At 38.9% G+C, this 13,258-nt stretch overlaps 1 protein-coding gene and 1 long non-coding RNA gene across 8 annotated transcripts in view; one reads left to right on the top strand and one right to left on the bottom strand.

The window, feature by feature from the left end:
* LOC107196878 (extracellular calcium-sensing receptor-like) overlaps positions 1-11,954 on the top strand; it is a 44,223-nt gene extending 32,269 nt beyond the window's left edge. The window contains exons 1-6 of one of the 5 annotated variants that reach the window (XM_022667319.2): positions 8,188-8,402; positions 8,514-8,805; positions 8,972-9,763; positions 9,897-10,124; positions 10,214-10,337; positions 10,487-11,954. In XM_022667319.2, the coding sequence (XP_022523040.2) occupies positions 8,188-8,402; positions 8,514-8,805; positions 8,972-9,763; positions 9,897-10,124; positions 10,214-10,337; positions 10,487-11,394 (2,559 nt within the window). In that variant the 3' untranslated portion in view covers positions 11,395-11,954. Of the gene's footprint in view, positions 1-89; positions 318-406; positions 531-723; positions 1,197-8,187; positions 8,403-8,513; positions 8,806-8,971; positions 9,764-9,896; positions 10,125-10,213; positions 10,338-10,486 lie in introns of those variants that run through there. The other 4 variants (XM_049483744.1, XM_022667320.2, XM_049483745.1 and 1 more) reach the window with 4 other exon arrangements.
* Positions 1-13,258, bottom strand: part of LOC111191710 (uncharacterized) — a 121,200-nt gene that overhangs the window by 34,445 nt on the left and 73,497 nt on the right. For all 3 annotated transcript variants that reach the window (XR_007440767.1, XR_007440768.1, XR_007440769.1), the window contains 3 exons: positions 10,755-10,839; positions 4,855-5,092; positions 992-1,076 (listed from right to left, as the gene is read on the bottom strand). This is a non-coding gene — a long non-coding RNA (uncharacterized LOC111191710). The remainder of the gene's footprint in view (positions 1-991; positions 1,077-4,854; positions 5,093-10,754; positions 10,840-13,258) is intronic.

Genomic DNA, 13,258 nt, shown 5'->3' with positions numbered 1-13,258 from the left:
TAAATCTGATTGAATGTTATTTTCTTACAGGGAATGTTCTTGAAAGATATTTCATGTCTTAATATTAAGCATTTGTTCTACATTTTCAGTTTTTAAAACATCTCAAAATGGTGCGTTTCCAAACCAAAAATGGTGAGGATGTTTTTTTTGATGAAAATGGTGATCCTCCTGCAAAATATGATATCATAAACTGGCAGAGAACTAAAGAAAACCAATATGAATTTGTCAACATTGGACATTATGACTCCTCTTTTTCTCCAAATGATCGATTATTGATAAACACAGCCTCTATTGTGTGGGCACAAAATAGCAAAGATGTAAGTATAAGGAATAACATACCACGTCAGTTTATATAAAGTAAAACATTATAACCTTATAAGCAAGTGATAATGTTTCTTGATCACAGGTGCCGAGATCAGTGTGCAGTGAGAGCTGTCCTCCAGGCACCAGGAAAGCTGTACAGAAAGGAAAGCCGATCTGCTGCTTTGACTGCATACCATGTGCAGAAGGAGAGATCAGCAACATGACAGGTACAAATAAGAATTTTTGCTTGTTTTACTAACTCACAAAAAAAGGTATAAACAGTTAAAAAAGCTGGCGAAAACAGACCATTCATAAAATAATAACAGTTTGAAAAACTTCTGCACCTGTATTATCTGATGTTATCCTTGCTTAGGTACTGTATCTAATTTCATTTATGTTTTCTCTTTCGTTCTGTACCAGATTCCATTGAATGTGAAAAATGTTATCAAGACTACTGGTCAAATCCTCACAGGGATGAGTGTGTGAAGAAAGACATTGAATTCCTCTCATATGAAGAAACTATGGGCATTTTGTTAACAGCTGTTTCTATTATCGGGGCTTTAACAACTATTATAATAACAATCATATTTTTCAAGTACAAAGACACTCCAATAGTCAAAGCCAACAACTCAGAGCTGAGCTTTCTGCTGCTCTTCTCACTGACTCTATGTTTCCTCTGTTCACTGACTTTCATCGGTCAGCCCTCTGAGTGGTCCTGTATGCTGCGTCACACAATGTTTGGGATAATCTTCGTCCTCTGCATCTCCTGTGTTCTGGGGAAAACAATAGTGGTGTTAATGGCCTTCAGAGCTACACTTCCAGGCAGTAATGTCATGAAATGGTTTGGGCCTCCACAGCAGAGACTCAGTGTTCTTGCTTTTACATTAATACAGGTCCTAATTTGTGTGATTTGGTTAGCAACATCGCCTCCTTTCCCTTTTAAAAATCTAAAGCACTACAAAGAGAAGATCATTCTGGAGTGTAGTTTAGGATCAACTATAGGTTTCTGGGCTGTACTTGGTTATATTGGCCTTTTGGCTCTTTTATGTTTTATTTTAGCTTTTCTGGCTCGGAAGCTTCCTGATAATTTTAATGAAGCCAAATTCATCACATTCAGCATGCTCATATTCTGTGCAGTTTGGGTCACCTTCATTCCAGCTTATGTCAGCTCTCCTGGAAAGTTCACAGTAGCTGTGGAGATATTTGCCATTCTGGCCTCAAGTTTTGGTTTACTTTTCTGCATTTTTCTACCAAAATGTTACATAATCATATTGAAACCAGAAAAGAACACAAAAAAACAAATGATGGGAAAAGTGCCAGTTAAATAAAGAGCTGGTTAACTATTAACATAGTCCTTTTCTAAATGTTCAAATCCATCTATAGATACTGCTTAGTTTGTATTTGGAAGTGTTTTGACTTTTTTATCTGTACTTATCAGTTGTTTTTTATGAGTTTTCTGACCAAGGGAAAACTGCCGTTTTTTTTTATTTTGCAAATTATTCTCAATGAGGGATAGAGTAGTAATACACTCAGAGCAACTACAACGCTAAAATTACTGTGAAAAAGTTCCTGTGGCTCTGCTGATAATGTTCCACCCCTAAACAACATTCAGCAGTGTTCCAATTATTGTTCTTTTTCTATTGATGGAAAACCATGACAATTCTATAATTATATACCTACAAAGTGTACATACATGTTAAGTCCACTTGTTAAAATGTTCAAGGTACAGTTCTCTTATAAAATGAAAACTCAGTGCATAGTAATAGCTAGTTAAATGTTTGGATGTATTTATCTTAATGTGTTTACATAATCTTAAAGACAAAAACAGTGTTATGCTTCACATATAGTACATATATGTCAGCCCTTTGACAATAAAGTCAATGATGATTTTTATGCATGAATTCATGTCCAATGAAACAAATAAAACAGAAACAGGTATGAAAAGGTTTGGAAATCACGATTTATAATTTTCCTTTATAAATCATTGGTTGTTTGGGTCAGCAATTTCAGTTAAATATATCATATAGCAGATGAAAACAGTGATATTTAAGAAGTTTTTAGGATTTACATAAAGTGTGCAATAATTCTTTAAACAAAATTAGGCAGGTGGATAAATTTGGGCACCCTTGTCGTTTTATTGATTTAAATACCTTTAGCACTAATTATTGAAACATAAAATTTGTTTGGTAAGCTCTTTGAACCTTGACCTACATACAAAGGTGAATCCAATTATGAGAAAGGGTTAAGGTGGCCAATTGCCAATTGTCAGTTTCCACTGTGAGGAAAATAGTGAAGAAATGGAAGACCATAGACACAGTTCTAGTAAAGTCCTGAAGTGGAAAGCCAAGAAAAATCTCAGATAAGCAGAGAAGGAGGATGGTGAGAACAATCCTAGATAACCCACAGACCAGCTCTAAAGACCTACATCATCATCTTGCTGCAGATGGTGTCACTGCATATATTCAATGCACCTTGCACACGCCACAAACAGAGTCGCTTGAGGTATGCTAAAACACATGGACAAGCCATTTCGGAATAAGGTGCTGTGGACTGATGAAATTAAAATTTAGTTATTTGGAGGGCGGTATGCATGGTGGAAAAAGAACACAGCATTCCAAGATTAACAATTGCATTCCAAGATAAACACAATGACCCAAAACACTCAAAATCTACTAAGGCATTCATGCAGAGGAACAAGTACAATGTTCTGGAATGATCATCTCAGTCCCCAGACCTCAATATTATTAAAAATATGTGGTGTGGTTTAAAGTGGGCTGTCCATGCTTGAAAACTAAGATGTTTTGTAAAAATGAATAGTGCAAAATACCTTCAACCAGAAGCCAGACTCATTGGAAGCCATAGGACACGTTTAGAGGCTGTTATTTCTGCAAATGGAGGATGTACTAAATATTGATCAATATAATATTGATAATTTTTCTGTTGGGGTGCCCAAATTCTGTTGGGGTGCACCTGACTAATTTTGTTTAGATAATTATTGCACATTTTCTGTATTCCCTATAAACTTTATTTCACTTCTCAAATATTACTGTGTTTACCTGCTGTCTATACTAAAAATGGGTTGACCACTGACACTTCTGAATCTGAATTCAAGCAGGGAGAACATGAGGAATAATAATTTATCTTTAACTATTTTGTATATTCTATTTTTATTGTATTCCTTTATTGTACTTTTATCTATATATCTATTTAATAACAGCTCCTGGGTGTAAACTGGATCGTGAGATCACAATTTCGTTCCACCTCATGTACCACATAAGATGCGAATGACAATAAAATCTCCTTGAATCCTTGAATCCTTGAGATAGCAGAGGCATCGATTAAGGGGAATTAACATTAACCAATGACCTGGAAGGATGAGGATGGAGATATGTAAATACTCAAGCAATGTCTTGATGTGTGGCCAGAGAGCAAGTGGACGACATGGATCACACAGGGAGACAGGGCCAGTGGGATTGGGAATGGATTGGAGAAAGGAAAGGAGAGTGTAAGATGATAAAGTAAGGGGTTAGTACAGGCATTTTAAAACTTTCCACATTGGGCCAATGTGGCTTTAGGCTTTCGTTCTAAATAACCAGCAGTACACCAGATTCTAACTGTTTAATCAGTACATCATTACTAAAACAACTGATCACACATGCTTCTTCTTAGCTGGAATAAAAACCTGCAGCCACACTGGCCCGGTGTAGACAGATTTGGCTTGGACAGTAAGGTAAGGGGTGGCATGATAAAACGAAGAGTGGGGTGATTGAGTGAGGAATGGCAAGAGGGAGGGAGAGGTAGGGATAATAACTGAAATGTGGAAAGTGCAAGGGAAGGTCAGAGCCAAAATGAAGGCAGTGTTAACTGGGGTGACACAATTAAATAATTATTTGACTGTTGACACCTAGGGGAATGCGTACTCACTTTAGGTTTTCAGCCTTGACTTTTATATAGCCAACTGTACTTGGAGATCACTGACAAGTATTAGAGGTAATAGAAAAAGTCACGGCCGTCCACTATATGTGAAAGTATATCGAACTGCAAAAAGCTTGACAAATGATCACCATGTCTCACAAGTCTCTCGACAGATGTATATAGCAGGTTTAAATCTGGACTGGTTAGTTACTCAAATCCAGTAGTTTTCCATAAGGTTGTGACCGAAAACAGCAATGCAAGTGCAAGACTCGAATATACATATAAGCATCCATTTTTCCTTTTTTTTTATATTGTTAGCTAAAACAATACTCAGCAAGGAGTGAGTGGATTGGAGGTGTATTTATACTTTATGGAACAGGTGTAGTGGGTGATTGGTTTCTGAGTAGTGTCGTGTGCAATGTAATGTGGTTGCATGAGGGAGGTGTCAGTGTGTGGTTCATTCTGGGTAGTCTGGAGAGTGGAAACCGCAGTGTCAGGTGTGACAGTACCCCCCCCTGAAGAGAGCACGGTGATGCCCACCCGACAGACAGGGAATACAGGCGGGAACGGTGACAGGAGCAGCAGGGTGCTAGACAAACTGGGATGGCGGGAACGGAACCCCTGCAAATAGCTTACCAGGATGGCGCGCATGAAGGTCAGCTACCTGGGCCAGATCCAGCACATCCTTGGCAAGCACCCAGCAGCGTTTCTCGGGACCATACCCCTCCCAGTCAATGAGATATTGAAGCACATCACTTCGCCTACAGGAGTCCAGCACCTCCCGGACTGCATAGATTGAGGGATCCTTCCCCTCCACTGTTATGGACAGTACATCATCAGAAGCCCACTCAGCTAGCGGAGCCAGGACCATCGGCTTGAGGAGAGAAACATGAAAGAAGTTATTCACTCTTTATTGGAAAGGAAGCTCCAGGGAGACCATAGTGTCTAAATACATAGGCGTAAAGGCTTTAGCTGTTTGAAAGGTAGTGGGTAGAGAAGGAAGTGGATAAATGTAACTCCTCTGGAAAACCTATCTATAACTGTGAGTACCGTGGTGTAACCATCGGACAGGGTCAACGAAATCACCCTGTTTGGGATTGTTTCTTGGGTGTTTTACATTGTGCACAGACAGAGCAGGAGGACACAAATGTGTGCACATCTGCATTTACAGACTTTCAGAGCATGTCACGAAATATATCATCATTCATAAAAAATTGAACTTATCAAAGTGTACTCATAGTGCCTGGAACGCAGTCTTTCACTTGTCCCCCTCCCTGATGCAGACTAAATTATATGCAATACAGAGGTCGAGCTTGGTGAAACGCGCCCCGCAACTGTTCTAGGGTAACTAAAATGAGGGGAAGCGGATAAGCGGACTTACATGTTATGTCATTTAAACCACGATAGTTGATGCAGGGCTTCAATCGGCCATCCTTTTTCTCACAAAGAAAAAAACCTGAACCGACAGGGGATTTGGACGGCCAGATGAAGCACTGTGCTAGTGCCTCACTGACATTGTTCCTCATCACTTGTGAGTGGGTAAATGCTGGGTAGTGTAGCGCCTTCTACTAAATCTATGGCACAGTCATAGGGGTAGTGAGGAGGTAATTTAGTGGCATTAGACTAGACCTCTACATAATCAGTATACTCAGGGGGAATAACAGCAGGAAAAAGTAAGGGTCGTAAGTTTGTAACAACGGGAGTCCCAGGATCATGTGTTCCTCGACATGGAGTGCACTGGTCTGGATAGTAAGAGGCTCCGCCTGCAGAGAGATGGGTTTGGAGCAAATGGTGTTCAATAGCGCAGATGGAGATGGGGCAACAGATCTGGTTGGTGGGGATGCACATTTCCTGAACCAGGTCCGCACTGATGAAATTGCCATCCGACCAGGAATCTAGTAATGCTGATACAAAGTAAACCCCAATTTTACAAGTAATAGAGCCATTTGGATTAAAGTCTTGGGTGTAAACCCCGTGGAATGGTTACACACCACATTAGCGTGTTAAGTATTCTTCATGTGCTTTCCCAGGATTGATGCCTTGAATGATTGTGGACGGAACTGGCAGTCAGCCTTGACATGACCAGATTCTCCATAGTAGAGACAGTAAAGATGAATACAGCATTGACATGCCGCCGCGGAAAGCCTAGTACTCAGGATACATAGGAATCAGGATACATAGGACCTGGAGTAGGAACTGTGTGAGTGGATACCTGCGGTAGTTGCGACAGAAGCTGGTCTAGCCGGATGGAGAGTAAGATGAGTGCATCTCGGCAGGCTATCTCCTTTTGGATATCAGGCTGTGGTCCATAGTATTAAAACATTAATGCAAAAACATAAATGAGAACAGAGTTGTTCCAGCTACTACTTGCTGCAAGAGTGCAAACTCTAAAGTTTAAGCAGCCATCAACCTGTTACTCTGTTTTAGTTTGAGCAATTGTTCACCACTAGAATGTCTGTATTTAGTGAGATCAAAAACATTCTGAAAAGTGGTCAAAAAAGTCTCGTGACTGGTCTCGGAAACGGTATTCCAAACAGCGGTAGCCCATTCCAGGGCCTTTTCAGACAGATGGGATATTATAAAAGCAATCTTGGCTTTGCCAGTGGTAGGTGGAGAATTGCTAAAAAACACTAAGCACTGGAAGAGAAATCCACCACATTTCTCCAGATTGCTATTAAAAAGTTCTGGCTTTGAAACTAGGAACCCAAATATTGGAGTGGGTGGTATGGGCATAATAGTAGCTGTTACTGGGCTAGGAGGGTTAGGGGATAACCAATGCAGACAATCAATGACCTGGGATAGCCACTGCTGTTGAAGACTCTGTTGGTGTGTGAGGTCACCAATAGCTTGGGTCACATCAGTGAGAGTCTGCTGATGTTGCCCGAGTAGCTGGACCTAGTTAGCTAAATTAGATCAAATTAGCTCAGCCTCAGCTATCTCTTCAGCAGCTGAGTATTTCTGAGTATTATATTTTAGCAGAATTCAGACACGCGCTGAGACAGAAAACAAGATTTATTCTATAAAGGGGCAAAAACAAAGAGTGGTCAGAACAAGCATGGTCAATACCAGCAGACAAATCAGCCATATCAGAGCAGAAGGACAGTCCAGGGTTAATAGATAGCAAGGCAATATCAAAGGAGAGGCAAAAATCAGGGTAAACGAGAAAAACAAAACAAGGTCAGTACACGAGAGGTCAAAACACAATAAACAGAAACATGTCGTAAAGAGGGGGTTAGCGAAATAATACTCAGGAAGGAATGAATAGATTGGAGGTGTATTTATACTGTATGGGACAGGTTTAGTCAATAACTGGGTGATTGGTTTCAGCATATTGTCGCATGCAATGTAATGTGGTTGCGTGTGAGATCGGTGTCAGTGCGTGGTGCGCTTTGGGTAGTGTAGTCTGTAGACTTGAGACCGCAGGTGGAGCCGAGTGTGGGAGAAACAGGTGCACTTTCAGTGGCAGGTGTGACACTGCTAGCTAATAACGATTGAATTGTATTGATACAAATTCCAAAGAGACCATATAACTGTGACCAAGGTATTTCTGAAAATGTATTCTATAAATGTTACCTCACCAAAACATTACAAAGAATGCAAGTAATTGTAGAGGGAATGGTGTTGGTCTCCAAAAGAGTTTAATGTACTTCTTTATGAATACAGATTATATTTCGTGTAGGAACAGAATGTATAATTTTTTTTTTAAATATCCTTTAGCATGAAATGTAAGGATGGTATTCAGTATATATTTTATTAGAGTTCTTGCAAAGGAAAACAGAAAAAAGAGCAGTTAAATGTATCTTAGGGATAATTTTAGAAAGTCACACCTCCTTTGAATGTGGCATAACAGCAAGACTTCTCCACAGAGGATTAGCCATTCTAACTATATAAATACTATAAAACATCCTAGCTTAACCATCTGATACAACAGACCTGACAAACACACTCACTAAATCATTCTTGAAGCTAATGGAGCATATCATTACATTCTTGCATGTTGTAATAGCCATCATGAATTTTTCCAGAACAAATGGGACATTCTGTAGCCTGCAGGGAGAACCTGTATACCCACAACTTTCAAAAGAAGGGGATATCACGATCGGAGCAATTTTTCTCTTCCACAGCAAATGGCAGATCGCAGATTTGTCTTACTCAGTCAGACCACCTCCAGTAAAGTGCACAGGGTAAGCAAAAGGAAACTAGACATTACACACCTTACACACAAACACACACATACATACTATAAATAATAAGGCATTTTGACTTCTTGCAATGTTGTATAACTTTTTAACCAGTCTTGATTTCAGAGCCTTCCAGTTTTCACAGACCATGATTTATGCAATAGAGGAGATCAACAACAGCTCTTCTTTGCTGCCTGGTGTCTCACTGGGCTACAAGATCTATGATAGCTGCAGCTCTGCAGCAATGGGGGTTAGAGTGGCCATGGCACTTGTCAGTGGGAATGAGAACTCAGATTTAAATGAGCCATGCACAAAACCAACTGAGGTACAGGCCATAATCGGTGAGACATACTCATCGGCGTCAATGGCTATTGCAAACAGTGTTGGACCACTTGGTGTTTCCATTGTAAGAATTACTAAACATATGTAGCAATTAAACCTAAGACAGTTCTTATATGATATGTATGATATAATGTATAATATGTAGTAATCATTTTTTATTTCTTAAGATTGTTGGCGATGTGCAAAGTAAACAAAATGACTGAAATGTTTGTGAAATGTGTGTCTTTCAGATCAGCCATTATTCTACATGTGAGTGTCTCAGTGATAAAAGGAAATATCCCTCATTTCTGCGCACTATTCCCAGTGACTATTTTCAGAGCAGAGCACTAGCAGAGATGGTCAAGTACTTTGGCTGGACATGGGTGGGAGCTATAAGAACAGATGATGCTTATGGTAACAATGGAATGGCTGCGTTTACTGAAGCAGCAAAACAATTAGGTATATGCCTGGAATATTCCCTTCCATTTTATACAACCTACTCAGAAGAAAAAGTACTAAGAATAATTCAGCAGATCAAAAGCTCCACTTCTCGAGTGATAGTGGGATTTCTTCATATGTGGGACATGGAAATGTTGGTTCAAGTGTTTTTTAAACACAATATCACTGGTTACCAGTGGGTGGGAACTGAGGCCTGGATTATTAACCCAGGAGTGGCTAAACTGGATAAGAACAATATAGTGCAAGGAGCCATAGGGCTAGCCATCCCTAAAACAACAATAACGGGTTTGAAAGAATTCATTCTGGATGTACACCCACTGAAATCTGCAGGAAATGCTGCATTTACAGAATTTTGGGAGGAAATGTTTCAGTGTACATTTACAATGAAGAATGAATCTAAATATAAAACAGTTTGCACTGGCAGTGAGAAACTGTCTGAATTAGAAAATGCATTTACAGACATGTCCCTGATGCCCATTTTCAGTAATGTGTATAAAGGCATTTATGCTGTTGCTCACACATTACATGGCCTTCTTGGCTGCATACAATCATGCCCTATAAAGAAGCAGTCTGATCCTTTCACTGTAAGTCATAATTTGATTTAAGACAAGGCTAAAAATATTGATCATAAATCCGACTGAATATTATGTTCTTACAGGCAATGTTCTTAAAAGATATTTCATGTCTTAATATTAAGCATTTGTTCTACATTTTCAGTTTTTAAAACATCTTAAAATGGTGCGTTTCCAAACCAAAGATGGTGAGGATGTTTTTTTCAATGAAAATGGTGATCCTCCTGCAAAATATGATATCATAAACTGGCAGAGAACTAAAGAAAACCAATATGAATTTGTCAATATTGGACATTATGACTCCTCTTTTTCTCCAAATGATCGATTATTGATAAACACAGCCTCTATTGTGTGGGCACAAAATAGCAAAGATGTAAGTATAAGGAATAAAATCAAATCATTTTTTAGAAATTAAAACATCATGAAACCTTATAAGCAAGTGATAATGCTTCTCGATCACAGGTGCCGAGATCAGTGTGCAGTGAGAGCTGTCCTCCAGGCACCAGGAAAGCTGTACAGAAAGGAAAGCCGATCTGCTGCTTTGACTGCATACCATGTGCAGAAGGAGAGATCAGCAACATAACAGGTACAAATAAGAATTTTTGCTTGTTTTACTAAACAGTTATAAAAAATAAAACAGACCATTCATATAAAATAGTAAAAAAAATCTTTGCTTATCCTTGCTTAGGTACTGTATCTAATTTCATTTATGTTTTCTCTTTCGTTCTGTACCAGATTCCATTAAATGTAAACAATGTTATCAAGACTACTGGTCAAATCCACACAGGGATGAGTGTGTGAAGAAAGAAATTGAATTTCTCTCATATGAGGAAACTATGGGTATTTTGTTAACAGCTGTTTCTATCATCGGGGCTTTAACAACTATTATAATAACAATCATATTCTTTAAGTACAAAGACACTCCAATAGTCAAAGCCAACAACTCAGAGCTGAGCTTCCTGCTGCTCTTCTCACTGACTCTATGTTTCCTCTGTTCACTTACTTTCATCGGTCGACCCTCTGAGTGGTCCTGTATGCTGCGTCACACAATGTTTGGGATTATCTTTGTCCTCTGTATCTCCTGTGTTCTGGGGAAAACAATAGTGGTGTTAATGGCCTTCAGAGCTACACTTCCAGGCAGTAATGTCATGAAGTGGTTTGGGCCTCCACAGCAGAGACTCAGTGTTCTTGCTTTCACTCTCATACAGGTCCTTATTTGTGTGATTTGGTTAGCAACATCCCCTCCATTTCCTTTCAAAAATCTGAAACCTTACAAAGAAAAGATCCTTCTGGAGTGTAGTTTAGGATCAAATGTAGGTTTCTGGGCTGTGCTGGGTTATATTGGCCTTTTGGCTCTTTTGTGTTTTATTTTAGCTTTTCTGGCTCGGAAGCTTCCTGATAATTTTAATGAAGCCAAGTTCATCACATTCAGCATGCTCATATTCTGTGCAGTCTGGATCACCTTCATTCCAGCATATATCAGCTCTCCTGGAAAGTTCACAGTTGCTGTGGAAATATTTGCCATTCTGGCCTCAGGTTTTGGTTTGCTTTTCTGCATTTTTCTACCAAAATGTTACATAATCATACTGAAACCAGAGAAAAACACCAAAAAACAAATGATGGGAAAAGTGCCAGCTAAATAAAGAGCTGGTTAACTATTAACATAGTCCTAAAACATGTAAGTTAAATGTTCAAAGCCAAGATATTGCTTAGTTTGTATTTAGATGTGTTTTTACTTTATCTGTATTTATCAGTTGCTTTTTATGAGTTTTATGACTAAGGGAACACTGCTGGTTAAATGTTTTAGGTTTGCAAACTATTTTAATGAGGAACAGATTAGTGATGCACTCAGAGCAACACAATATTGAACTACAACACTAAAATTACAGTGAAAAAGTTCCTCTGGCTCTGATGATAATGTGATACAATGATCACAGTACAGTTATGTTATAAAATGAAAAGCTAGTTAAAGGTTTGGATGTATGTGTCTTAATTTGTTTACATCTTAAAGACAAAAACAGTATTATGATTCACATATAGTACATATATGTCAGCCCTTGGCATGTTACAAACAATAAAGTCAATAATGATGATGTATGAATTCATGTCCAATAAAACAAACAAAAAACATACAAACAGTGGTATGAAAATGTTTGGGCATCACGATTCATGATTTTACTTTTGAAATCATTGGTTGTTCAGATCAGCAATTACAGGTAAATATATCATATAGAAGATGAAAACAGTGATATTTGAGAAGTTTATAAGATTTACAGGAAGTGTGTAATAATTATTTAAACAAAATTAGGCAGGTGAATACATTTGGGCACCCTTGTTGTTTTATTGATTTAAATACCTTAAGCATTCATTATTGCAACACAGAATTTGTTTGGCAAGCTTACTGACCCTTGACCTGCATACAAAGGTGAATCCAATTATGAGAAAGGGTTAAGGTGGACAATTGCTAGAGATTTCATTTGTCATTTTCCACTGTGAGGATTGGAAGACTACAGACAAGGTTCTGGTTAAGTCCTGATGTGGAAAGCCAGAAAAATCTCAGATAAGCAGAGAAGAAGGATGGTGAGAACAGTCAGTCAACCCACAGACCTGCTCCAAAGACCTAAAATATCATCCTGCTGCAGATGGTGTCACTGTGCATTGTTTAACTACATATGGAGAGGTTGTATGGGAGAGTAATGCAGAAGAAGCCTCTTCTGTGCACAGGCCACACACAGAGTCGCTTGAGGTATGCTAAAGCTAAAGCACATTTCAAGAAGCCAGATTCATTTTGGAATAAGGTGCTGTGCACTAATGAAACTAAAATTGAGTTATTTGGAGGGGGTATGCATGGTGGAAAAATAACACAGCATTCCAAGACAAACACTTTACTGCTCCCCACAGTAAAATTTGGTGGTTGCATCATGCTGTGGGGCTGTGTGGCCAGTGCAGGTACTGGGAATCTTGTTAAAGTTGAGGGTCACATGGATTCCTGTCAATATTAGCAGATATTAGCAGATTCTTAAGATCAATGTTCAAAAATCATTGGTCTGGATACTTGAAGACAGTGAGCCTAAAAACCTAACATCGACTATGGCATTCATGCAGATTAACAAATAAGATATCAACGTGCCAAAGTCAGAGCACACCCGGCTCTTAAAGGGAATGACAAATAAAATGCTGATTGGATTATTTCCTGTTACACCCAAAACACACCCATGATTAATTAAAATAATTAGTTCATGCCTTTTTCTGTGCAAGGCATTCTTTTTGCATCATCATGATACCAAAGACACATCAACACGCCCTAAATCAATCAATTGACATCTCCCCTATAGATCACTAAAATAGGGCCCACGGTCACTAAATGTAAGGATACTAAAGGCAAGAAAGGAGTTAAAGGAACACTTTCAAAATGCAGAGTAGGAAAAGTGTGGGGTAAAAGATGGACTAAGGTTTGGCAAAGGGCAGGATACAGAGGCCTGAAGGCAAGATGAAAAAAAAAAAAGA

This window comes from Astyanax mexicanus, chromosome 9 (assembly GCF_023375975.1).
Source record: "Astyanax mexicanus isolate ESR-SI-001 chromosome 9, AstMex3_surface, whole genome shotgun sequence".
Classification (NCBI taxonomy): Eukaryota; Metazoa; Chordata; class Actinopteri; order Characiformes; family Acestrorhamphidae; genus Astyanax; species Astyanax mexicanus.
Note: the sequence above shows the minus strand (reverse complement) of the source record. Positions and strands in the feature narration are given on the sequence as shown.